This window comes from Manacus candei, unplaced genomic scaffold, assembly GCF_025592945.1.
Source record: "Manacus candei isolate 608988 ecotype Guabito, Panama unplaced genomic scaffold, ASM2559294v1 h1tg000088l, whole genome shotgun sequence".
Classification (NCBI taxonomy): domain Eukaryota; kingdom Metazoa; phylum Chordata; class Aves; order Passeriformes; family Pipridae; genus Manacus; species Manacus candei.
The window spans coordinates 9,413,155-9,440,864 of record NW_026138136.1 but is presented as its reverse complement, the minus strand read 5'-3'; the positions used below and the strand labels follow the sequence as shown (position 1 = coordinate 9,440,864).

General features: G+C 38.1%; 1 protein-coding gene across 10 annotated transcripts in view; it reads left to right on the top strand.

Annotated features, from left to right (window-relative positions):
- Positions 1-27,710, top strand: part of FHOD3 (formin homology 2 domain containing 3) — a 385,259-nt gene that overhangs the window by 252,815 nt on the left and 104,734 nt on the right. For 6 of the 10 annotated variants that reach the window (XM_051812617.1, XM_051812621.1, XM_051812616.1 and 3 more), the window contains 5 exons: positions 2,781-2,892; positions 9,729-9,823; positions 16,030-16,173; positions 18,078-18,310; positions 19,530-19,625. In XM_051812617.1, coding sequence (XP_051668577.1) covers positions 2,781-2,892; positions 9,729-9,823; positions 16,030-16,173; positions 18,078-18,310; positions 19,530-19,625 — 680 coding nt within the window. The remainder of the gene's footprint in view (positions 1-2,780; positions 2,893-9,728; positions 9,824-16,029; positions 16,174-18,077; positions 18,311-19,529; positions 19,626-27,710) is intronic. The other 4 variants (XM_051812625.1, XM_051812624.1, XM_051812622.1 and 1 more) reach the window with 1 other exon arrangement.

Here is a 27,710-nt window from a genome sequence, read left to right as displayed (position 1 = left end):
GAGTTGGATAAGCTCTGAAAATTTGCAAATTGAGGAACTGAACTTACAGTATCCTTCTAGTACCTAAATGACAAGCAAAACATAGCTTTTCTAATAGCTCCTTTTCTCCAGGACTACTTCTGAGTGGTATTTATTCCTTAAAATACCATCTGTTAGTTTGGTAGACACAGGAGGCTGATACCGGCAGACAGCACCCAAAATCAACCAGCTTGAGCCTTGGTCTGGTGCAACTGCAATGGGCCTCCCTGAGGCTTCATGGCAGGTGCATAGGGAGTAGCTCCTTATTACAGCAGCTGCCATGGCCAGCAGGCATCAGTTTGAGCAAAGATATTGCCAAAGGTTCTTCTTTCTGGAAGAAAAAGAGATTTGCAAAAACAGAATTAAGCCTGGTATATCTCCGACTGATTGCTGTCAAATGGAAACGTATGGGAACTTTGCCATGCAGCATTTACGTGTAAATGCATCTCAGTGTCACCGTGTGGCCAAGCCTTGAAGTTTTAAGAACCATCAAAAGCAATATCCAAGATTTCCGTTCTAGGGAAAGGATCCTGATCAGATTAGGAGGCAGTATGTAAGTGGTTATCTGGGAAGTATGTTACTGCTAGAATAGTTTACAGTAATCTGGTATAACTGCTATTTTACAAAGTAACATTACAAAACAAGTGAAGACATTTTGGAAATTCCTTCAATATGTCTATTAAACAATTGAACTTGAATGCTAAGGGAAATGTCATTGCAGAGCAGAAACACCATGGTATTGGCCTGACAGGCAAATACGCAGTTGTCCAGTGCAATTTTGGGAAAAGTGATTTGTTGTGTTATTGGGTTTCAATTTCCTTTACTTTGACTACCCCCTATATCTGCGAAGTATCACTGAAGCAGTACAATTGCAAATTAGGCTAACCAAGTGTCTTAAGGGGCCTGGTCAGGTTTGTTACTGGGATTTCCTGGCTGTCAGCCCTAAAATGAAACAATTTGATAATACATCAAGCCTGAAAGAGTCTAGATTCAACAGTGGAATATTTCTCATTGCCAGTAGTGCCATTGCAGTGCATTAAGCTCAATTCCACATGAGTGAGTAAAACCCAGGAAGCTACAGAAATAGCTGGGTCACTGGTGACACTAAAGTCTGTGTTTATAGCAGCAAGCTGCATTGTAGGTCATTACCTTCAAGTGAGCTCTAGTACATCTCTGTGAGTGGCTGCGTGAACGCAGCCTATGCCTGTTGCACTTGCAGTCTTTTTTAGAAAATAGACACAGTTGCTGTCTTAGTATGCATCTATGCTAAATGAATAACGGTGATTTTTTTGTCTCTTAGGAGAGTTGTGTTGAGAAGACTTAAAAAAAAATGAGGGAATGGGACTAAGCCAATATTGACAGAATATATCTCTGTATATATCTCTGAAACAGTTTAGCAATATGATTTTTTTTAGCAACGATTTTTTTTGTTTTTTACTTCGCCTCTGGGTGAGACATTTTAATGACCAGGTGGTTATGTTTCAGAGTGCCTATCAGCTCAGTGTAACGAGACAAAGACATGGACTTTCTGGAACATGGTTTATCTCCGCATGAATGCATCCTAAAATAGATTTAAAAAATTTGTCAGTTGCAGAGGAGAGAGTAATGTCCACATTACTGTAGCTATCTCATTAAAAATCTTATATGTCGTTGGATATATTCGTTGCAGACCAATGTAGAAGAAAAATACAGTAAACTTAGAAATACATGGGCTTTTTTTCTGGAGTTTGATTCAAGCACAGTAGGTTGGAAAGTGTGTTTCTGAGACCAGCAGCGTGTCACCATTTATTTGGCTTTAAATCCGTTGTTTAGGTTGAGGGTATAGGAAATTTAATCTAGAATCAATTGTCGCAGTAAAAACCTTCTCAACTGGGCATGTAGAACCCTGGCTATTAAAAAATCCTTCCCTTTCACATCTCCTCTTATTAAAAACTCCAAATACTGCCTTAAATAAAGGGCTGTTTTTTCACATACCTTGTCATGCCAAGCAATCGTACTTGATCATCCCTAGAAATTCTCACTCAGCTCTTTTAGTCGAATGATCCTCTCTGGAAATAGGAGATCTGTGATGAAATTATTGATCTCCAGTAGATCAATTTTACCAATGCTGATTCTTTGATGAACTCTCTCTCCTGGGGTTGTACAAAAAAAAATAAATTTGAAATCTTGCAGGCAGAATGCTCAGTTCCAGTAAATCACACATATCATGACAGGGTGGGATAGTTGGAGTTTAAACACACTTCCTCCCAAGTTCTGTTTAATAGTGAAGATCAATCTATTTAATAATGTAAGCATTAAACAGTAACATAATAAGAAGGAAGTGTAAGGAGGAAATTATCCCATCATACAGCATTTTGACAAGATTAAAGGCTTACAGCGAAAGGAGGAAATAAACGTGTTGAGAAATAGAGAAATATATGCTTTGTTAGTTCGGTAGGTTCTAAGTACATCAAGCCTTGGACAACAGCGTTGGGGATATGCATGGGTGGGATATTCAACCTTTTGTTACATGTGGCAGTGTTAAGCTTTCATTTAGATTCACTGACTGTTGGGACTTCCCTGGAAGAGCACTGTGTCCAGTGAATGAAATTTTCAGCCAGCTGGCTACCTTTCATTTCTGCAGTGCTGTCACAGCTTAATCTCGTCTGTTCGTCTGTTATTACCAGATGTGGACTGCTGCACTTGCATCTTGCCCAGTGTCATTTCACACATCTGGAAGTGCTGTGGTTTGCAATATGACAAGTTGCACTCTTTTCTTTTAGTTTCGCCTGGTGGTAAAGACAGCGCTGAAGCTGCTGCTGGTGTTTGTGGAGTATACTGAATCCAACGCACCGCTTTTAATCCAGGCAGTATCTACTGTTGATGAAAAGAGAGGTGAGTAACCTTACTTGGGGGTTGCAAAATTCCAGCATCACTGAGATCAAGGTGGCATTTTATCACTGATTTCAGTGGCTATAGAGTTGCTGTCATGATGCCTGCTTTGTGCAACATATCCTTCATTTCTTGATTAACAGCATATTGTGTTTTTATAATCTACGATTGTCTGAGGAATTAATTATAATGAGAAAGTGAAGAGTGGAAAGATGAGGAACTCGATTGCCTCCCTGAGTACCACAGTCATTGCCCCGTCCCTGCACCCACATGCAAAGTAAACCCCCTTGTATCTTCCAACCTCAGAGGCTCCTCCAGGCAAGGCCGCTTCCTTCTGAGAAGCAGCAGTCTGATTTAGAAGAGAAAATGATATCTAATCAGTGTAATCCCTTTGAAGAGAAAGACGAGGTCAGTAATAGTACAGGCCTTATAGTAAAAGCAAAACCATCTGTTGTTACATTAAAATAAAGCCGTTGAGCAGATATTTTGCTATGAAATCTGTTACCCTTCAGGCTCATGAAAAATACTTGAATATGTATACTGTATTTTTTACAAATAAATAGAACAAAAATGGTTCTTTCTTGTTCTTCCCACAAAGCCATCACTAAGCTCCTGGGGCATTCTCTCTTGATGCAAAACATTCCTTTGCCTCAAGGAGCGTTTTTGAGGTTAGGAGATCCATTGTTGTGGTCTCAAACATTGAGGTTGAAAGCAAGGTTCCCTCTGTGGAGCAACTGCCTCCATGCTGAACTTGTTTGAGTGACTTGATATGGTAAAAGTGAAACAAGAAAATGTTGGGGGTCAGGGAGAAAAGAAAGGTGGTGCCAGAAATAGGAGAAAGGAGCCAGATTTTACTTTCAACTATCAGAATTCATTGAGAAGAAAAAACACAAATTGTCTCTTATGGCAGGGAAGCAGGCAGGGGCAATTCAAAAACAATGAACTCTGCAGGTTGGCTTTCTGTTTTGAATTAAAACTATTAAACCTTACAATACCATAAGCATAAATGTAATTACAATATTCATGTAATTGTGAGCGTGATGATTTATTTTCGCAGTCATTCTTAGGATTTCCTCAGCTTTCTGAACTCACTGGTATTCTCAACATGTGCAAAGTGCCATCTGTTCACATGCTGGTAAACCTCATTAAAGAAAAAGAGAAAGGAGGATCCTAAACAAATTACTATGCTTTGTGTATTCCCTTCTGTATCTGTAGAACAGCCTTAGGCAAACATTTACATGTCCCAAAGTAATAAAACAACTTAAGTAGCCGCATAAGACTTGAAAAAAACCTGATGTGTGTAGTTAGATGAGTATATGTTAGGAGCATGATGAGAGGTTTTATGGGAATTCTCATACCTGTGTTTTGGTGGATTGTCTTGAAAATAACCCAAATATCCAGTTTTCCCTTCTTCCTTTTTTAAAAAATTATTTTAATTGAGAAGTTGTACTTAGCTCCATAAGAGATTTTTTTCTGATTTTATATTTAGTTCCCTTTTTAGGTCATCGATGTAATAGTCATAGAGTCATTTTGGTTGGAAAAGACTTTCAAGACCATTGACTCCAACCATTAACCAAACACTGCCAAGTTCATCACTAAACCATGTCTCTCAGTGATACATCTACATGTCTTTTAAATACCTCTGGGGATGGTGACTCCACCAGTTCCCTGGGCAGCCAAAAGCTTGACACCCCTTTCCATGAAGACATTTTTCCTAATATCCAGTCTAAACCTCTCTTGATGCAACTTGGGGCTATTTCCTCTCATCCTGTTGCTTGTTACCTGTGAGAAGAGGCTGACCCCCACCTCACTACACTCTCCTTTCAGGTAGTTGTAGAGAGTGATAAGGTCTCCCCATCAGCCTCCTTTTCTCCAGGATAGAGAACCCCACCACTCTCAGCCACTCCTCATAAGACTTGTGATACAGACCCTTCAACAGCTTTGTTTCTCTTCTCTGATCACACTCCAGCACCTCACTGTCTTTCATGTAGTGAAGGACCCAGAAATGAACACAGGATTTGAGGTGCAGCCTCACCAGGGCTGAGTACAGGGGGATGATCACTTCCCTGGACCTGTTGGCCACACTGTTTCTGATACAGGCCAGGATGCCATTGGCCTTCTTGCCCACCTGAGCACACTGCTGGCTCATGTTCAGCTGGCTGTCAACCAGCATTCCTGGGTCCTTTTCTGCTGGGCCACTTTCCAGCCACTCTGTGCCCAGCCTGTAGCGCTGCATGAGGCTGTTGTGTCTGAAGTGCCAGGACCTTTTTGATCCTCATACAATTGGCCTCATCCCATTGATTCACCCTGTGTCATCAGTCCTTCCTGTCCTCCAGCAGATCAACACTCCCATCTAACTTGGTGTCATTGATCTCAAACTGAGGGTACTGAGGGTACCCTAAATCATCCAGATTGTTGATAAAGATATTAAATAGGACTGTCACCAACACCGAGCCCTAGGGAATCCTACTAGTGATCAGCTGCCAGCTAAATTTAACTCCATTCACCACTATGCTCTGGGTCTGGCCATCCAGAAGTTTTCTACACAGCAAACAGTGCACCTGTCCAACCTCCGAGCAGCCAGTTTCTCCAGGAGAATGCTCTCGGAGACAGTGTCAAAGCCCTTCACTTTTAGCTGTGGATGTGCTATGTTTTAATTTATATTTTTAAATTGAGGAGTACCAACCTTTAATGACTGACAGAACAGAAATACAGAGGAAGAAAAAAGCAGTGTGCCTTTTCTTCAACCATTGTCATAAATCTCACAGGTATGTAATTAGGTTTAGCGCTGCTTTGATAAAAGTCCAGTGTTTCATGTACATACAAGGTGATGAGATATGACATAATTCTTCAACATGTGTACCACACGTGATTAACATAAAGTACCCCATATTAACTCAACCTGGTTTCAAAGCAATCCCATCTGTGGTTTCTATGTGTGAATACATCCATATGCAAACTGAAGTACAGAGATCCACAGAAGTACCAGCTTTACTCTCAGATGCAAGCAGACCATAAGTGAATAACTGCATGGCCCTCATCACATAGGAAGTAGCTTCTACTTACAGTTCCATCTAGCTCCCCCCTTCCTCCCACTCTTTCTTGTTTTAGAACCCCAGAGGAATATGGTCTCTTTTCAATTTAAGCATACCAGACTACACAGGCTCTGGAAAGTGGAGCTAGTGTTGCACTCTACTGTCTAGGCTGCTTTATCATGAGCATATTTTAGGTCAGAGATTAAAGCCCCGTGACTGATCTGGACACTGTCACGTACTAATTTTGAATTATCTGCTACCCAACCTGTTATATTATTTGTAATTATCTGCTACCCAACTTGTTATATTATTTGCAAATGGCCCTCATTATCAGTTCTCTGCTTTTCCTGCCATTTTATTCATAGTTAGATATGCACTAAATTAATGCCCATGCTCTGGGTAGGAGCATCTGGAAGAATGTAAGTTCACTCATATTTAAATAGCCTGGAGTACAAGATGTTGAGGTCTTTCAAAGCGTATTAATACCTTTCCATCCTGTGTCTGTTGGAGACAGACACTCTCTAAGTCGATAGCATTACTCATGTAAGTTTCTGCTCTTGTGCAAGGTTCTTCCTGCTCTATATATACTGTGCACATCCTTTGTAGCTGGGATGTCAAGATTCTGTGTATGACATGAATTGCACCATTAAAATAAGGATTTAAAGAGGAAACTGAGAAAACTCTGAAACTTAATGGCCAATGTTATTCAATAAACAGAGTGTATTAATGTAATATAGGCTTAGCTGTTGCAGCCTCACAGTTTTGTGTGTCTATGCACCATGCTTGATTACTTGGAACACTGTAAGTAGCATCAGGGTTGAGGCTCCAGCCCTCCTGTGAGAATGGCTGCAATAAAGACCTCTGTCCAGTGACGAACCTGTAAAGGGCAGTCAAGCAGTTCTCATTTTACCCATTAGAAGGCAGGAGAACGCACACAAAACTCGACCTCTGCTGTTTTACTTCACAGAGCCTGTTTCATCACTCCTATCAATTTTACCACAAGTTTTGCATAAAAGTCATAACCTTATGGGAACATCCCGATCTGCTCCCAGAAGAATCTCTGGGATGCTACATCATCATTCTTCTACATCGGGATTGACTGAAGGAGAAAATTCACCTATTCCCTAACTAGAATCAACAGGAGGTGGTACTGTCAATGACTTTGATAGAACTATTCTAATATGTACCAGATTAAACCTTTCTTTTCAAATGCTGTTTTCTTCATTATGATCCCAGTCTGAACAGGTCTCTCTTTACTTTAAGCATACTGGACTGCACAGGCTCTGGAAAGTGGATCTGGAAGTGGATGAGAGCAGACACCTGCTCTCGATCTGCACATATCCCATGTTGTCTGTATCATAGGTTGGAAACTATAGGCCCTCATTATATCTTAGCAAGGACTATTAACCCAACTACAGTAACGCAGTAAGTTCATGGTGCAACTTCCACACCAGAACTGCCTTGTCCCTGGGTGGGTAGATGGCCTTATGGCTATTTCCATGTTCACTTCTTGTCTGTTCAGATTGAGATCATAATGGGGAAAATATAATTTCAAAGGAAAGGATTCATCTAGTACAGAGTATAGCTTTATCAAAGTCATTGATAAAGAGTACTGCCTCCTCTTGACTGTAGTTAAGGAATAGATGAAGAATTTGGAATTAAAACCTAGATTTTGGAAATTGTCTAAGTTTAGTAGCAGCAGCATAATGAAAGCCTCTAAAAGATAGATGAGCTATTACAGGGCTTTACTTGCCTTTCAGCTATTTACTTGCCTTACAGATACTTGCCTTACTAGTAAGCGTACCTGATTAACAATTTTTAAAAATTGTATTCTAAAATAAAAAAGCAGTACATGTAGAAGAAAATTATATATCATTCTTGCAGGAAAAAGCGAGGTGACCCTAAAATTATTCTTTTGTAATAATCAAGAGATATTGAGACATTCAAGAAAAATAAATCAAACACATGGATGCTGTCTAAAAAACAAACCAGTATTATTCCAATAAGAATAAAACCTACCTGCAAAAATAAAGGCAGATTTCGCTAGAAGGACTCTCACTAAATAATGCAGTGGATTAAATAATTCATTTTTTATGTTGTTACCAACTCATTTTTGTTTCCAAATGGTATTGTTATAAGTTAGACTTGCATGGTTTCCCTGTTTTGTTTCTCTTTCTTATTTCCTTCCATTTTTTATTTTTTCACGGGAAACCACAGGAAGGCATTTTTGTAGTGAGGATATCATTCCTACTGATCATATATCATTTGTGAGCTGAGTGAATTTGTTCCACATGTCTTTGAACATGCACTGCCCAAAATGTCTGGCAATATAGAGAACCTGGTAAAGAGGTGTCTAGTGTATTTTCATTACAGACATGTATTTGAATTAGCATTTAATTAGTAATGCACATAAATACTTCTGGAGAGCTGAGAATTAATCCCCCTCCTTCGCTGATTTTGCTTGAGATAAAGAAGCTCTGATTTATTATTCAGTAGTAAGGATCAGAGGCTGTCTCAAAGAAAGGGGGAGAGAAAACAGGAGAAATATTGCTGTCTGCACATTTATTAGTAGACAGGTTTTCCACATGCTGCACTACCATTGCCTTGAAAATGCAGATCCTTGGTTAGCAGAAATCTGATGTCTGTGTAGCAGGGTATATATGTAAGGTATTAGCTTGATTAAACAAGGGCTGTTATCACTGTGAGAGTAATGCAGAGTTTAGACCTCAGGGTTACTGATCAGTCAGCAACAGGTGGTTGTGATGGCACATTTGCATTTTACTGCCTGATTATACTCAACTCTCATTCCTATAATGTTATGGGGATGTGGACTGTTGAAATACTCTGTTTCCCTCTGAAGTTCAAAGACTCTCACAGTTACACTTGTGTAGTTGAATTGAATATCTCTAGCGTAAGGTTAGCTCTCTACTTCGTCCTCCTCACCTCTAACTTTACTCCAAACAAAACACTGAATTATAGTCTTTCAGTATTTACTTCACTTTTCATAGATAAAATTTAGTAGATGCAACCATCTTACCATTTAGCCAAATAAAATAGGATGGTTTTACACGGTACCTTCCACACAAGAGATTGTCCTGAGTCTGATGTTTTTAGCACAATATCTCACTATGCCACTAGGGTTTGGTTGTCAGATAAATATGCAAATTCAAATCAATATGCAAATCAAGCATGTCATAACTAAAAGCACAAATTTTGACCTTACTTAGTGGAAAATGAGAGAAATGTATCTGAAAATTCTGTAGATGGGTTTCTTATTAAAATAATTTGAGAATGAACCACAGCAAAATTCTTTTCCCCTCTTTGATCATTTCTTTTATTTCTTTAACCTGTAATTTGAGAAGACTGTTTCTCTGCCACACTGTTTTGTTACCTTAATGCAGCATAATTCAGCAATAGCACCAGGGATATGAGCAACAGGCACACTGAAAGCATAACTTATAGGGTTTTGCTGAAGATTTATCAAAGCCTATGTGAACCTATATCAGGTTCAGTAAAATTCCTCCCACCTGATTTTTAGAAGTTCTATGTCAATCACACTGGGCTAACAAAGCTTTCTTCATCACCAAGGAAGAGAAGTTGGTACCTTTGGAGAAAGTGTACCTGGCATACTTTAGATCCCTGGATTAGGCTGCACTGTAGTTTTCATTGTAGAGAAAGCTGGATCTTTCCACTGGAACTTTCCTCTGGCCACATAAACCATCTTGTGCTACTTCTTGGATAAGTGTTGGTGCTATAGCTTTCCATTTTGATCCCTGTAACCAAGAGTTTCTGCTTTTCCTCTAGGAACCAAGCCATGGTCCAACATCATGGAGATACTGGAGGAGAAGGATGGGGTTGATACCGAGCTACTGGTTTACGCAATGACCTTGGTTAACAAGGTTTGTTTACTTTTTTAGCATAACTGGTGGACATAGTGTTTTCAGTTGTATGATAAACTTCCCTGTTGAGAGTACATGACAGAGACCTGTCATGGAGAAGTTGCAGATCATGCTGTAATCAATCAGCACACTCTTGTTACTTGTGCTGCAGTCACCCAAAGGCAGTGGCTGGGAGTAGAATTGCTATTTTGCTAGATGCTGTGTGGAACTGTGGTATGACATGGTTCCCAATGCCAATGCTGCAGTGCTAAATGAAAACTCAACAAACTAACTCAACAGATTATCCAACAGGAGAAAGAAAGCAAGTGCTGGTGAAAAGAACACATGCTCACAAAGGCTTGCATTGTACACAGTTTTCTAGTTCAGATAGTTTAGGTAGTTTTTTTTTAATGCAAACTAAGTATGATGAATTTAACAGGTCTGAGTGCTAATAAGAGTACTTCTGCTTAAAAAAGTAAGGTTACATTTTTTTCTTATTTCCTTATATTTTATGGTCACCTGATTTACAAGTAATAGTCTTACAGTAAAATCAAATGTTTTCAGAAGTATTCACTTGTGCTATTGAGCAGAAAAAAATGGAGAAAATGGAAAGGTCCATGACAGTTAGAAATGTATTAGTGTAAATACCTTAAAAATCAGCATCTAGTCCTAGACAAATCTTAGGGTAACTAAAATTGAAGATTAATTTTTAAAGGGACAGAAGATCAGCATACTACTGACAAATCAAACTAACTGTGTGGTTTATGGTTGTACTTAATAGGACAGAGTATTTGGAAATATTATTATTACTCATTATATTCACTTGAAGATCCTGAGTTTGTTGGCTACCAGTTTATTGGGGTCTTGGCTACATGGTAGGGGTTGTGGGTTGCTCTGTTGTTGATGTTATTTATAAAATGATTTCTTAATGGCAGATATTGTCCAGCAAATATGCCTGAGAAGGACTAACCTCTCCCGGTGACATTTCTGACATTACTCTACTTTTGCTTAGAGTCACCCTTGCTCCTGCTTCCATGATAGTAAAGTTCCTGTTGAGTTTAAAAGACCACCTTATCTTACAGCTGTACTCTTTCTGAAAAAGCATCACCAGTTACATATGCTTCTGTCTGTAGCTGCTATTAAAGGCAAGGTGACCCAGTCTTTAACAGCTCCACTTTACACCTTGGTTTTCTTGTGTACCGATTCCTGTTGCTGAGATAATTCTCTTCATCATTTGCACAGTTGTAATCTACCTAGTGTTTGACTTCCTCAAAGATTTTGTTCTCTGTTGACTCTTTTATTATCCTATAGTTGATTCCTTTAGTCTCAGTTTTTCAGTACATTTAAAACTATTTTTAGGACAAGATAGTTCTTTAAAAACACACAAAAAAAGAAAGCATCTCGCAGTCAAAGGAACAACGTAGTTACGAAGATCAAGGAAGAGAGGAATCCCACAAATCCACACTTATAATTATGATCTGGCTTATGGGCAACTTTATGATGTTTTTAATGGGATATTTTTCATGATTATAGAGAAAACAGCAAGCAGCATGTAACAGTTGTAATTTTTTCCCCCGCAGAGAATACAAAGAAGGCTCAGATGGTTTCAGCTTTTCTAGGCAAGGAAACAGCAAAGTTTTCAGAGCAGGCAGAGTCCTCGCGAAGGATTTGTCTTAAGGAAACCTACTTCTACTCCATCTTTCTCCATGTATACATTTACAGACTGTTTTCCTTCCTACTTAAGAGAGCAAAACACATCTACTCAGGCCTAAAAATTGCTCCAGTCCTTTTATCCTCTCCCTCTCTTTTGCTTATGATTAACCAATTTACTTAAGCTAATATTTCATTAGCCCTCTCTTAATCTGTGAGGATTTAGGCATTAATGAATCTCTTAAATGAGAGTGATACCAATGCTGCCACATTGCAGATATGCAGATATGTCCGGTTATGTATAGCTCTGGTATAACTTTTGTAATCTTCCTTGGGTTAGTTCCTATGATCTGTTAGATTTTATTCTAATCTCTACTTCCTTGTGTTTATTACTGAAGTCTGGATAGATTAAAGTCTTTGTGTTTCCTTTGTATAAAAGAACTTCACCAACTACTTATCAAATGCAGGAAAAAAATTCTGTGTTGCCTTTAATTCGCTTTCTATTCAACTGCTATAAAACCTCTTCATCATTGAGATTACATTGGAAGCTTTGTAAGTTTTAAAATTACTGCTGATTTTCTTTTTACCTGTTATTAATATTGCTTATTCTCTCATATACAGTATAGTTTTAAATAGATAAAATAATTACAAGTTACATAAAAATTAATATGTATTAGTGTAGTCAGATTAAACACTGAATGGTTTTTAGAAGGTCCAGTATAATTTTAGAATTTAAGCTCCAACTTCCAGTCCAAGTGGGAGCCTAGAGTACCATCCACCAGTAGTCCATAAACTATGGTTAAAGAAATGCTGTTTCAGGTCGGTGTGGTGTTAATACAGCAGCTGGCACATCAGTTACTGATGACCTGCCTTGAGAACATTGCAACTGCTGCACTGCAACAGTGATCATCCCCAAGTTCTGTGTCTGACATTGACCCTACCAGATGTTTTAGGAGTTGTGGTTCCTGGGAAAAATGAGAGAGGCTTCTTCCTATCCCAAAGCAACTGAAAATTTGGCTAATGCCCTAAAGTGTGTTTATTCACCATGTAGTGCTTTTCACCATAACATGTAGGATTTAACTCATGTCTCTCTCTCTAGTGCGTGAGCCTGCTAGTGGAATGCAGGCTGTTGGGCATTTGGTAGCCGAGGCAGGACGCTCGTATTACTTGGACTTTCATGAAACGTTACACACCAAATGGACTTCCTGTTGTCTATATCATCTCTGCACCACTGCTTTGTACTGTGATTGTTTTGTAAATTACAAAAGTCACCGTAATTACTAGTTTTACTAACAAGTGTTAGCCATTTTAAAAACTGAAAATACATAGAACCTTTCAGTCTGGGGCTAATTTATGTCAGCATTTGTTCAGAGACATAACTGAGGATATGTAGTGATAAGAATATTCTGCTATTACCAGCTAATTATGTTGTCTATAGCTCTTATCATTTAGGATCACATTTGGCTGATATACTCTCATAAAGCTTTTCCTTTTTCCACTCCTAATACAACTTCATGTTTTCTTGCCTTTCTTTCTACTGGGACTTTTAAAGGTAGTGGTAAGAAAAACATATTGTTGAGGGTTTGGTAAAATGTTGTTAAGAGGATATATCAGGCTCAAAACTTTTGGGCTGGGTTTTTGGTTTTAATTTAGTTCACGATTCCAAAAATAACCACTTGAGAGGGAAGAGCTCAAAGCTGTAAAGCCTTTCTTACAAGGGCTTGAGAAAGCAACTTGGAAAATGACACAACACACCAATAAAAATCTTAATTCAGGGATGTTTCCTCAAACCAAAACTGGATAGAGGCATAGGAGTGAGTCTTGACATTCATATTCATGCTTTGTTTTTACACCTGAGTTCTGAAGAGTTTTGGATTTGACATCTCATTTTTGGTTGAAGATAGCAAGACCGTAACAAAATTCAGCAAACAAACCACAGAGTATGGTTTAAACATGCTTCTCCAAGTGTCTAAATTTTAATTCTCTAGACAGGTTTTCATTTTTTAAGGTTTAGTCCTCAGAACATGAAGAACTATTTGGGACTTGTATGTGTATTTTGATATTGGAGTATCAGTTTGAATTTAACCAGGTACTCAGGAGGAGCAAAGGCTCTTGAAGGACCTGCTCAATCTATGATCTCCAGTCTTCTGTTAGCAGTTTTCTTTCCTTTATAAAGCCACCAAGAAAATGGAGGTCCACTCTTGTTTTCTAATATTACAACCCAGAATTAATCAGTCATTTATGCAAGCACTTCACATTTCTTGTGTTTATTTCCTGAAAAAGTGTTTTTCCTATGATGGATTGAACTGACCTCGTTGAGACACCAGTAGTGCCCTTTTACATTCCACATTATAATGTTAGAAATTGAATCTAATATGCTTTAGTCTGTGAGTTCCATGACAAACTGTGCAAAGGAAAAATATTTGATTTCTCTAGTTGAGAGTTCAGTTGCCCAATTCTGGCCAGTAATATGCAGTGAAAATTAGATTTCCACTGCTCTGTGATTTAAAATTATATTAACATATAAAAGGCTACTGACAAAAGCAGTTGCCAGTAAATACTACCTTATGCTGCTGTTTTTCCACTCTACAACTTGCCTTACCTTGGATTTTAAAAAAGGTGTATTTGAACATGGGTGATCTGCATATCAATATTAAGACCATTTCCTGATATTTTCAGAAGTAAATGCTCAGAAGATATGACTCTTTATCCCCTCTTTTTTAAACACAACATTACATCTTACTGTGCATGAAGGCCCTCAGGTCAGAATAGTTTCAGTTTACATCTTTCATTTACAAAAGAAAGCCTGATAGTTGAACACCGTTTTCTGTTATAATATTTCCATATCCATGTTAAAGCTCCATTGAATTTGCAGTGTGATAGCTTCATTTGAATCCTCAGATTTTTACTCAGTGTTAGGTGTCAGTTTAGGAAGGAACAAAATATATGTGGTATCTGTTTGCAGCACTTTTCAGGAAGTTTTAGTTTCATAGTCTTCTGTGGGTTTTAAACAGAGGCTTAAGTACTGTCCTGGACAGAGACAAATTTTTAATTAAAGCCTGAACATATAACCAGAAAACTTCATTGGTATTTGTGCTAAGAATTCCTGTTGTGGTGATTTTCACCCGGCAATTTCACCAGTCCTGTAATGACTGAAGAAGAAAATGTTGCTGTGTTGTGTTTAGTTAGAAAAAAAGATAGATTAAAAAGTACCTTGTTGATACACATATTCCAGTGCTTCACATCACAGGAAAGAGGTGTTTAAAGGCCAGATATGTCAGCTGCCTATTCCTCTCTCATTAGTCATGTAATTCAGACCCATTTTTCTGAATGTAAAGCTTCTTGGTGTAGGGAGGCAGCCCAGAGCAGCTGCTCTTTTCTGCACTCTGCTGCTCAGAAACACTTTGGAAAACCAGTGTTCACAGAGCACAGTTCATTCTATCCAAGGCATGAGAAGTTGAAACTCTTTTTGGAAAGGGCCTGGGTTTTGCTTCTCTGCCTCTTACTCTTTCTCTCCTCTACTGGGAATATAGATAAGTTACTTAACTAATTAAATGGGAGAGAGGAAACTACTTTAGAATAAACATCCCTCTGGTGAGCTACTCCAGAATAACCGTGTTATTTCCAGTCTGCATTCTCAGGTATTTTGCAGAAACAGCTCTGCACAGACTGGTTCTTGTGAGGACATGTATGTTGCTCTGCAAGTAAGTTGCACAGTATGGTCAGTAGTTTCTGCTTAATATGCACGGGATTACACTAATTTTTCTGAATCATCCATAAGGAGCAGTAAAAAATCAGTACAAGGTGAGTAGAAATCAGTGCCTCAAGCAGTTAGTTTTCAATAACCGTTATTATTAGCATTCTTTATTTTCTAGTGTGCAAAAGCTCCTCTACATTGTCACTGGTAACAACTTACCATATAATCAGGAATTAATAACTCTTAACATTTTATAGGAGTTAATGAATACCTTTAATATGACTTTTCAAGTTGAAAAGGAGGAGAAGATTCACTATCTCTGTAATATAAAACAATTTGTGCACAGGGAAGATGACTGCTGCTGCAGGTGTGGAGGACAGTAGGCACACGGTGCAGGATATTTCCTGCTGTCCTGACATCACACAGCTGTGCATTGGACTTTTTCTTCTTAAGAGCTAAACTTACAGGAATCAGTAGGAAATCAGCTTTACTCATTTCAGCTAAAATGTTTTTTTTCTCCTTCTTTGCTTTTATCTCTGTGTTTGATGCTTTGACATTCTCTGTTCTTTAAATCTGTACTTGAATAAGTCAGGAAGAATCCAACTGTGTATTTTAAAGGCCCACATTTTCCATACTTTTTTGTACGAAATAACAACATTGATTTGTTTTGCCAATTATTCATTTTTCTACACAGTGCACAGAGTTGTTTGTTAAAAGCTGTGCCACTTGTTTTTTATTTTCTAGCGGTGTCTCTAATCCCACATCATGGGTTTTACTTTATTGAAATCATGCATAGCACCACTTACCACCTGCTTTTAAAATCCTTTGTTTAATTCTTTTCAAAACAAACAGATTTAAATGTTTTTCCTTTGATTCTTAGACGCTGTCGGGATTGCCAGATCAAGACTCTTTCTACGATGTGGTGGATTGTCTGGAAGAGCTAGGCATTGAAGCTATTTCACAGAGACACTTGAACAAGAAAGGAACAGACTTGGACTTAGTTGAGCAATTTAACATTTATGAGGTAACATAACATGCCCTGTTTTATGCATCTTACAGCTTGCGCAAACTTCAAAGCCAAGAGGAGGGAGGGAATGTAACCTAGGTGACATTTGGTTATCTATTTTATTTTAAAAGAAAAACATCTGGTTGCTAGAAGTATTATACACATTTGTATATGTGACCTACTACAGTACATAGCTGTATTTAATGCAAAGGCATTTCATACTAAAGCTGGGGCCTACTCCAAGGCAAACCAGCACATTTACTGGCCTTCTTTCTGCAACTGCTAGTTACACATTCTGAAATAAGTAGAAGTTCTTTCCATATGCAAAAGTATGCAGCTTGTGAAAAAGATTCGACTGAGCTCAACTTCACAAATACCACTTGTTCTGCAACTGAATATCCAGCAAGTCCTTGTTTATGAGTTTACACTGGACCAGATCCTATGCAGTTTGCAGCAATGGAGTAATGAGTGACTCCACATTTACCACCTAGGTATAAAATAACTACTTTTGAAGCATTTATATGTAAGAGTAGGATATCCAGTTTCTTAATAATTAGCCTCTTTTCAGACTTTGGAAAGTGTTGAAATGGGGAGGTTTAGGCTGAAGTTAATGTAATGTAAGTGTGAATTCATATTCTGGTGCGATGAATTTAAATTACTTCATCTCTGCCGAAGTCCAGCGAAGGATTTGATAGATTTGTTTCTACATTTCCTTCATCAACTCTACATTCATGCCACTTCACTAACTTTAGCAGAGTTAAGTTTTATATACATCAGTTTTCAGGAAGAGCCAGGCCAGCATAGGAACAAGGGAGTGAAAGGGCACCATATCCTTTCTTTTTCTGAGGCTTTCACTTTTTTAAATATGGTGATTAATCTTAAATACAGAAGTTTTTTGTGTGTGCTGAGCCTACTGAAAGACTTGTTTGCAAAATTAGCAGTTAACTTAGTTGGGTACCAACTTTCTCTTGATGACCAGATTAATTCTAGACATGCCTATGCAGGTTCTTCTTTTTCTCTGCCAGTGTTGGTTTTTATATAAAAAATCTCTTCTTCCTCACAGAAACAGATTTTACACCCTAAAGAGAGATATCTCACTTCCCCTCCCCCCCTTTTTTTTTTAAGTCACTTCTGGTAAGAATTACCAGAATTACAAGACTAATAGAAACAAGAAGATATGCATTCTTCTGATCACCCACATTGCCCTCTTCTGTACCTCTGCCTGTTTGAGTCGATCTTTCTCATGTAAGAATTACTTAAATGTTAGGCTGCATTTCAGATGAGATCCACTAGTAACTTTGTTCTTTCTACCAGGGATATCTCTCCTCATGTACCATAAGACAACACTTGCTTTGTTTCTATTAGAGGTATGTCCCATTGGAATGTCAGTGGTGTGCTGTAGTTTGAGATACTTGGGTATTGCACCCATACTTTAGTCCTCTACTATTTCTAACACTTTCTAAAGTGTTAGGTGGTAATTTCAACTTGATCACTGCAAGTGTCATGTCTGAACATGAGGAAGTGTTCAGTCAGTCAAAGCATGAGAGGTTTTTTTTCTGTTACTTTCACTAAAGCCAAAACTTCATCTAAAAATTTTGGAAGGAAATAAAGGACACTGCTCAACATCCTTGAAAATTAAGTCTTACATTAAAAAGAAAATGAAGACAAATTAGGAGATACATAAATGTGTTGTTACAGATCCTGTAGTGTCCTATACAAGGCATTAGTATATAATTCCATGATTAATGCTGCCACGCTGCACTAATGGATAGACAGCAGCTTATGGGGAAAACTGTAGAAATAGCAATGCTAATAGGAGTTAATCGTGTTGAGATCAGTAAATTTTTAAGCCAAGGAGTGAAGACCTGTGATGCCTAAAGAAACTGTGTCAGAAGCCTCGGGTTTCTTCCTTTCTTTCTCAGATGACACTGAGGCATGAAGATGGAGATGAGAGTGCTGACCCCCCTCCCAGTGGGCGCAAGGATCGGAGAAGGGCCAGCCTTGGTGCTGGTGAGAGGAGGGGGTTAGAGCGCCGACGGAGCCGCAGGCACTCAGTACAGAATGTCAAAAGCACTTTATCAGCCCCTGCGAGTCCATGTGGCCAGTCCAGCTTCATGCTGGGCCATGGACAGCGCGTTGACGAACTCAGTGAGAGGTAAGTGCATGAGCTGAGGAATACTCCATTCTTCTCCCATTACTTTTCCTTATGTTCATTGCACTTTATTAGTATGACAGACTTTTCCTTATTTTCCTCTTTTCATTGAAATAAAAAAAAAAAACCTACCACCAAAAAGAGATGGATTTGTAGGTGACTTACCTACATAGCTAAGTTCTTTGGCACCATCCATCCTAAGTAAGTCGACCCAAATCACATGTGGTAGAGCATTCGATATGGGAACTAAGCTTAATTTTATCCATTGACAGATTTTATGCTCACTATGTCCACATAACAGAAGATTGTAACAAGAGCATTGTACCATTAGTGCAGAGCTATTTGTCCTGTATATATTACAATTCATTCTTATTTTTTTCCTCCTTTACAATCAGCATTCCAGCATAAATATTTTCCTTTGGGGCTACATGGTAGCAGTGAATATATCTACTGTTTTATAATTAGCAAAAGAGAGGCAGTAATGATTAGTTGAGCAGCAGTCTGCAACAGTGGAGTCAGTTAAAGACAATGTCTTTGCCAGTCCGATAATGGTTTTTTTGGGCTATGCATGCTTAGGAAAAAATGGAGCTGCAGATCCTCAGAATGTCTGACTACTGCACAAGACGGCTGGAATTAATTTTACGTAAATTAGATGTCTGATCAGCTCAACTCCCTTTGATGTCAGTGGAGTGCAGCAAGCACTGGTAGGCTTTCACTTATCTAATGTATTCTACACGCCTGAAATTTCAAGATGAATCGTGCTCTGAAACTAGCTGTTTGCTGACTATAAAGGGAATCTGGCTGACCAGCTCGGGTGAAGATACATACGCTGCAGATAGCTAAAGCTGGACACTGTCATCCCACTGCTGAAGATACCATTTGCAAAACTGGAGCAGGGTCCATGAAGAGTGTATCTTGTATTAATTATAACATTTGGGAAGTTCATAGGAGGTTTTCTGTTGGTTAGCACTGGGTATGAATTTAGAGCCTTAAAATCCTGCATTACATGTAAAGCAGTCCTTCTTGCAAAGCAGACTGAGTCGACTGAGTTGATTAAAGGTTAATGGATTCTGGCAATATGAAAATGAAGGACTCTAGATAACTGAAACAGTAGTTGCATATTGTATACTACATAATAGCACTTTATTTTCTTTCTTTTTTTTTTAACTTCTTGAATTTGGCAACACATTCATACCTGTTTTCCATCATCTTCTGTGGCCAGGGTCTTCAGTGGGCTGACAGCTGAGAGTCCCATTGTCTTACAGGCTGATAACAAGGATGACAGTGCATTTGAGGATGAGTTTAAAGCATCTTCAGTGTGAGTACAGCTGGGAACTTCAGCTGCTCTGCCTGGTGCATGACCTTGAGCCCTGCTTCATGACTTAACAGTGTGACTGGAAATCTGTGTCCATGGACGTGTAGCAGATATCATTGGCTTTTTTTGTTAAACTGATGAACTGATGATGAGGAGATTCTTCAGCTCTACAGAAATTGTTCATTCTCTTACTGTTAATTAATTAAACAAATAGAAGCCATGCAGGATAGCAGCTTCTACCAATACATTTTTTCAATATTAATGTTTGCTTGCTAGCTTTATTTTGCAGTGTTGAGTAACTCCTAATAAATTTGGGGTTGAGCTGATTTTTAGTAGGAATAAAATTGAGGGAATAAAAACACAACAGAGTTGTTTCATAAGTTCATTGAAATATTTTTTTCACCAACATAGCATAATTTGAATAATTATCCTACTTTTTGAAAAAAAATTATCCAGTTCTGGTCCACATCCTCTTGGACAGTGACATAATTTAAAGCATAGTTTAAGTTTAAATCCAGGAAAGTCTTTATCTAAGTAGTCAAATTTAATTTTGTGTTGCAGTTGTCCTTGAAATCTTCTGTAGGAGAATAATTAGGTTCTCTTCAACTCTGTTTGGAATTTCTAACTTACTCACCTGCCTCTGTAAGGAAAAAGGCATTCAGCAATGAATGTGTGTAACACTGATCTTTACTTTGCATATAGTTAAATAACATTCCTGCCCTCCTCTTAGCAGGGAAAGACAGGAAATATTACTTGTAGGTAGAAAATAAGATTTTTTGCAACTGGACATTACAGACTACAGAATATGTATCAGTACCTGAAGATGCAAGTTCTATGCCCAGTGAAATTTTTAAAGTCACCATAAAAAGAAGTTAGTCAACTGTTGAATGACTCATGCAAGGTTTTTACACATTTATAAAGTTTGAATTAACCTTAAGTGGAAAAAGGTTTTGTGGAATCAAGTTTTCAAATTTGAGCACGTGGTCTCCAATACAACATATTTATTAGTTTAAAGGACCTTAATAGAGTATCATCAGTGTAGACCTTGCTGCAATTTGCATTGAAATTTTAAAATATGATGCAGGCATCACCTGGTTTTGTCAAAAGAAAAGTGTGTTATGTCCCTTCTGCTTCCATTGTTAATGTTGTACAGAAGAATCTGTACAAATGGATAAAAATTGCTGTAAACTGGAAGTGACTTCTCTTCACCTGTAAAATAACTGTCTTCTGCTAATGACCTTCTTCTAGTTCATAATCCAGGTCCCTCTTGAGAAAGGAAAAAGTTGGCAGTAAGTTTTTGCAGAGCCGTATTTCCAAAAATTAGTCTTCAAAATGGGTATTCCTTCACTACATTTTCTTTCCCAATAGGAAACACGTAACAATACTAATGATAATCTTATTGTGTTGCTCCTGCTAAACTTTGTGTGTGGTTGCAGATGTCTTATGTCTGGTTTTGCGGTGGATTAGACCCAGCAGAATTGCTTCTGATGGACATGGTTAGAGATTGAAGTCACACTCTTACACTCTACCAAATTTTATTTTGGGCAATTTTCTTTGTTATTTTTTGACTTCTGTACCAAAGTCAGTAGAAGATTCAAGTTCTTCCTCAACGTTCTCCTTCCCACAATGTTCATGTTTCTTTTCTTTCTAGCTCATCAGCTGTTTTGGCAGTTACTTTGCTTTTGTTTACCACATCAAACAGATTGTCCACAGTCATCTGCTCTATGTCAACAATAAGTCTTCCAAAAAGAGAAAAATCCGTGGTGCCAGTAAAAAAAAAAAGACAATATTGGCCAAATTCTGTTCTGTCTCACAATGCTCTATATCCAGAAAAGCTGCCTGAAGTCAATGGAGTTGCTCTGATCTACACCAGGCTAATTGAGAGCAGACTTTGGGTTTTGAGCTGGGTAAAGTTGACCGTAAATGCTAAGGGCAACCAAAAGGACAACTTGCAGGCCTTTTTCATCCATTTGGCAGCCTTCTTCCAAACTAAATGTATTGCTTTTTAGCTTGTGGTTCAAAATAAATAAGGACTCAAATATGCTTTGTGTTAAAATAGTTTTCATGGATCCTGATGTGCCTGTTACTAAATAAATAAGTAAAGAAGTAGATAACAAATGCTAACTAAGAAAGGCTGAAGGTTGATTTAAGGGTTTGTACCTACTGCAGTGTACTTTAAGATGCCTGTCCCGACCACCAGCAAGTTTGTTTTGCCTAAACTGCTTTCTGTTACAATGATGGTGTGGAACACCAATAAGCCTGCGGAGAATTTCAGTCCTGTCAAAACGTTGTTTTAAAAAACCCTTTGCTGGGGGTACCTCCTAAGATCTTCTGCCCTGGTCCAAATTGATTACTCTCAATCTGTGGTCTAGCATGCTGTTTCTTAAGCATTAGACTTTAAAACACATTCTTCCATGGATTGTGTTAGGGTTTTTTTTCTTTTTAAAGTAAAGCTAGCTTTTTCCAACCACACGCGTGGATAGAGTCAGGGAAAAATCTAAGGAGTGGCATGGAATTTGCACTAGATTTATGTTGTTATTGTATGCAATGATCTCTGGCTATATAAGCATTAAAAGGCAAATTTCTGTCTGTCTATCTTTCAGTCTTGTCCTGTCTGGCTTTGAGGGAGTAGAAGGCAGGTAGTTCAGAAGTTCTCAGCACTGCTCTGAGGAGTTCTGTACATACAAAGCAGAAACAAGGGCTTCTCCCAGTTTTTCAGATTAATGTGTTTCTCGGTTTGCTGCGCACTTCCCTTTCTTCTCTACCACGCAGAGACCATACTCATCTCTCTCCCACAGTGTCCTATCAGAGCTGTGTTATCCAGACTTAGCCAACACACTCAAAGGAGCTTCTATGAGATTTACACTGACACCTCTTACCAACATTGGATTGAATGGCTCCATCAAAGCTTTATGGAATTAGTTACAATCAAGGACTGATGTTCATGAAGTTGCAAATAGCTAAGATTAGGTATTTACCTCACTCTGCTGGACTCTCTGCTTTCTTTTTTTTCTTCATAGCTTTGATTTATTTTATATCATCAAAAATCACCAAAGAATTACTATATATGTTCATCTAGAGATAAATTTGCTGTGGTTGGTACTTTCTTGTCATTATTCCTGTGTTTGACACTTAACAAGTGAAAGAACTGACTACCATCTTAAGAACTCATCAGAGTGGAGCCTGAATCCTGAATCAGTGACCAAAGCTGGCTTCAGCAGGCTATCTTTTTTAGACTGTGGGGCTAAAAAATATGAGGAAGACTAACTTTTCAGATTCACTTGAGGCTTCCAGGTTTTTTGATCTGAACAAACTTTCAGGAGAGCTATATAAGATTAAAGCTTTATGAGATAAAAACAGCAGAGACGCAAACAGGGAGTTGCACGTCTATGAACTTTAGTTAGGGTCCTACCTTAAAGGCTGGTAGGACTCTTCCTCTGAGCAAAGAGTAGCACAGGGAATTCCAAAGTTTCCCACAAATTTCTAGACTAGATGGAAACAGTGTGATTGCATGGGGCACACTGGGCTCAAGAGCTTTCACACCCTTTATGGCCCTAGGGGAAAACTAGGAAATTTTTGTCTAAATAAAGCAAGCTGTGCAGAAAAGTCATAAGGATCTGTTTGTTAGAAAATACATGTTCCTGATGCTTGAGGATTGCCAAGATGCAGGCAGAGATCGTGACGCTATTTTGGTTTTACCAGAAAACAATTAATACAGCTGAGCCTCTGATGCTAAGCATTTTTTGTGCTTAGCTTTGGATTCCCGTCGAGTTTCTAACCAACAGCACAGGCCTTAGCTTGACTGTTAGACCCCATGAACTGATTGTTCAAATTGCTTCATGTACAGCCAGGGCTGCAGGGTTGGTTCATCCAAAACAGAGCTGAGACTTCTTTTTTATTATTATCATTTTCCAGGTTTTCAGACATCCTAAACCATAACTAATCTGTGACTTTTCTAGCATTTACTATGGCAAAATTCTAGGTTTTGTCATGGTATTTCAAGTTATAGTGACTTTCCACAACACTATATGAAATGTTTTGATTTTATAAATATTTATGGCTATAAATCAAAGTGCTTGTTATAGTGGTGGGTGGGGTTTATTTTATTTTGTTTAGGATGGCTACATTCCCCATCTCTTAGACTTGCTATCTGTGTCAAATATGATGAGTGGTAGGATAGCTATGAAACAGCGAAGTGGGGAGACTCAACATCAGCATTTAATGTAAGACTGAGGCTGTGGTATGGAATTAAAGGCCCAGGAGAGAGAAGAAGTTAATTTCTTTTTTATTGCTGTAATAGAAGAAAACACATGTTGGGTGGTGTTTTTTCCCTTGATGTTTATCTCTGGGTCCTAGTTTTGGATATTTGAAACAACTGAGGCATGAAACTTGACGAAGAAAACATCTTCAAGATAAACACGCAGTCACATATCTGTGGATATGCTAAGAATCTCTTTAATACACACACATATGAGCTGAACTACCTAGCATTTGGGTGTGCTTTGACCTAGAATGGCATATGATCAGTTGTAGGAGAGATAATAGCTTTTTTCACTATTTGATTGGTATGGGTAAAAATGGAAATGGAATATAAAAAAGAAGTGGATTTGGGAAGATTTATCTGTGAAATTAAATGGCTTGGTAAGGTAGCATTTGTTCATAGCATCAAACTTTTATTAGTCTTTGACAGCAACAACATACAAAATCTGATCTGCTGTTTTAGGTTTGGAGTAGGGAGGATACATTTATTTCTTCTGTGCAGATGGGGTTATTTGAAGCATGAAGTCAAGCAGACTTGAAGGGAAAGAATAAAAGTGTGAAATTTGTAATCTTAGTCTTTGTAAGAATATCTTGGAAGCTCCTATAAGGAATGCAGTAGAGGAAGAGACATGAAATAGATTAAGAAAAAATTTCCTTTGAAGCCATACCATAAAAAAAGACTTCACTGATGTATAGGTAAGGATTGACCCACTAATGCATAAGTAATAATAACACAAAAATTTAAAAGTTACAGCTTGATGAGTATCTCAAGTACAGGTCCTATTACTGTTGATACCATCACTTTTTATTTGAATTAAAATATCTCTGTAGATATATCAGGTTTTCTAGTAGGGATACTCTTTGCTGACTGTGGGTCTTGATGAAAGGAAATATTTAATACTTGGTATAAATGCAGAGTCCAGTTGGCAGCACTGTACTTTACTGTAAAGGCAATGGTAGATTTTCCTATTTAAACTTCAAGAGGAATGAAAAAGGCACTGAAGCGTAAATGAGATTATAGCCGTATGGCAAATAAAGTCACAGCATTGACTTTCATTATTTTACTTTATTTTTCCACTGAGTGTTTAGCTTTGATGAATTACCCGAGGAAATGCAATGCCAAACCAGGAGGTGAATGTGTTTCTCTGGATCTGCATGATAGTGTCTTATGCACTGGAGTTTACATGCCTTTGAGAGTTCACCTCTACAGTGTGTTTTACAGTGTTGGTAAACATGATCCTATGAGGCCAGGAAATTTTTTTTAACACATAGGATGCAATGGGAGAAAAAAACCCCAGCAGTTTGGCAGGATGCCATTTCTCTTTGAAGTAAGGATCAAGAACAGTGACCTTCAAGTGTTAATCAATATGCAGTTCCAAGTTCTGAAAATGCCATTTCTCCTCTCTTTCTGTATATATTTCAGTATATATTGCTCCAAAAATCTAGCTACATCTATCTATGTTTCTTTACCCCTCTGCTCACAGAAATGTAAAAACAGCAATCATATTCAATGATCAGAGTTGTGACTCTTGAAAAGTCTTTGCAAAGCCTTGACAGTATCTTAAGCAATACTCTGCTGTCTTGCTCTGCTTTGATATGTCCTATATAACAAGTGTGGAGCTGTTACCTAGATATTATTTAGGTGTGCAAAGCTGTTGCTGATCATATTTTAGGGATAAGAAAGTAACAGTAACCTAAAGAACAGCATCATATGAAGGCATAGTGAGTGCATGTACTTCACATCATTTGTCAGTTCCTCAAGTTTTTGTCTGAACTGTTTTCTTTGTTTAGGGAAGAAATACCAGGATCATTTTCCTTTTGACCTTTGTAATTATGCATCTTAGTCTTGCTGTATGCAGAAGGTCAAATTCTGAGGCTTTGTAAGTATGTTGTTATGCAGATCATTTCATGTACTTTCATCTTTGCATAGTTGCACCAACTGCAGTGGTCCGTCACGTGTGGCAGTGGAATGGAAAATTGCAGTGGGGTTAATAGGTTGTTTCTTTCATTTTATTTTTAATAAAAGAGGAAAATATATTGCTGTATCTTTATATAGAGTAATAAATTATGAATTTAAATTATTACCACTTTCAGCTTTCTCATAAAAGACTAGTTGAATCTGTTTTGGCAGCTAGGATAGAAGAAAGGAAGAAGCAGCAGAAGTGTACTAAAGCATTTGTTTGTTTTACAATGACTTAGGAATTTGGCTATGAATTGTGCTGTCTAACCTGTGAAACTGGAATTTCACTCATTTTCCTTCATAAGGACAATGACAAGAGAAAGTAAAATTGTATCCACTGTGACTTGTAAAGATCTTTCCTTGATGGCACCTGTTAGGGGTTCAGGGATGCAGCTTCCAAAGTCATAAGAGGTAATACAGGTCAGAGGTTTTATAGGAGGGAGAGTGGGAAACAATCGTGAAAGGAAAAATTGTGAGATCGATTGTAGTATTTAATTTAAAATAATATTGTGGAGTGGCTAATGGTGACCTATTTCACTGAATGTAATCTGTAATCCTGGTCACAGAATCATAGAATGATTTGGATTGGAAGGGACCCTAAAGATCTACTTCCAACCCCCTGCCATGGGCAGGGACACGCCTCATCAGACCAGGTTGCTCCGAACCCTATCCAACCTGTCCTTGAACACTTCCAGGGATGGGGAATCAAAGGCAGTGAAAGTTTAAATGGAAGTCATTTGAAGAAGCTAAACTGTATTTAATGTCTTTAATGGCACATAAGGTGATTTTCAGAACGTGTGGGAAAACTAACCAATAGCTTTACAGTTCCCCAGTACTTTTTCCTCTGGGTCACTTCATAACTCAAAGACTCCTTTTTTCGCTGAAGTTGAGTGTTTTTGTTTCTTGGAAATTTCTATATAAATCTGTGGATGCTTGCAAAAGGCTCAGAATTACACTTAAAGTTGCAAAATTTAGAAGGAAAAATACTTTAGAAAGGTTAAATGAGCCCTATACAAAGTGGAATCATACCACAAGGAAGATATTTTAATGTGCTGTTATCTCATGAGTTAACTTCTATGTGCATTGTATGTGCAGACCAAATCATTGGTAGCCTAATTATGGCAAGACCTTCCTTTTTTCTATTGTTGTATATTCAAAAATTAGTGATCAAATTGTTCCCAAATTAAAATGATTTAAAGCTTATCTTACACTTCCAAAATTTCTTTCGATACCAAGCAGAGCAGGATGTGTTTCTGTGTTCATGCTTATTTTGTTGGTGGGCGTTTTTTGTTTTGCTTTGTGGTTTTTTTTTTCTTTGATTGTTTTGGTTTTTCATTTTTTTTATTCCTTCACAGCCTTTGATTTTTCTATTACCTCTGCCTTTGGGATTTTTTTGGAAAGGGGCAGTGAGAAACTTGTGTTTCTGGGTTACAAGCTGGAACAAAGAAATCCTAAATTCCTTCAAGCTGCCTTTGTCAAAACTTTGCAGAGGAAAGAGATTGGGGAGAGCCTGGAGAGGACAGAGGCTACATACAACTTTGTACACACTAATTGTTCAGCTCTAGGGTCCTGTGAGATGGAGAGCATTTTTTAGTGCCTTGAGTTCTTGTGGAGTAAGAGTCATGGTCTTCAGAGCGGTGCCTTACTTTTAAAATCATCTCACTGTGACTAGGTTAGATGTGCATGAGGTACGATGACGGGCATTTTATGGACTTTGCCCCTCCCTTCAGCTAAACTTATGGACAAATTTAGCTCCCTTTATTATCATTTCCTTTTATCAATCTGTGTTTGTCAATGTTTTTCTCTCTTCAGCTTTGAGTAGCTATTTAATATCAACAGGATAAGTTTAATTGGCACTCTTTTTATTT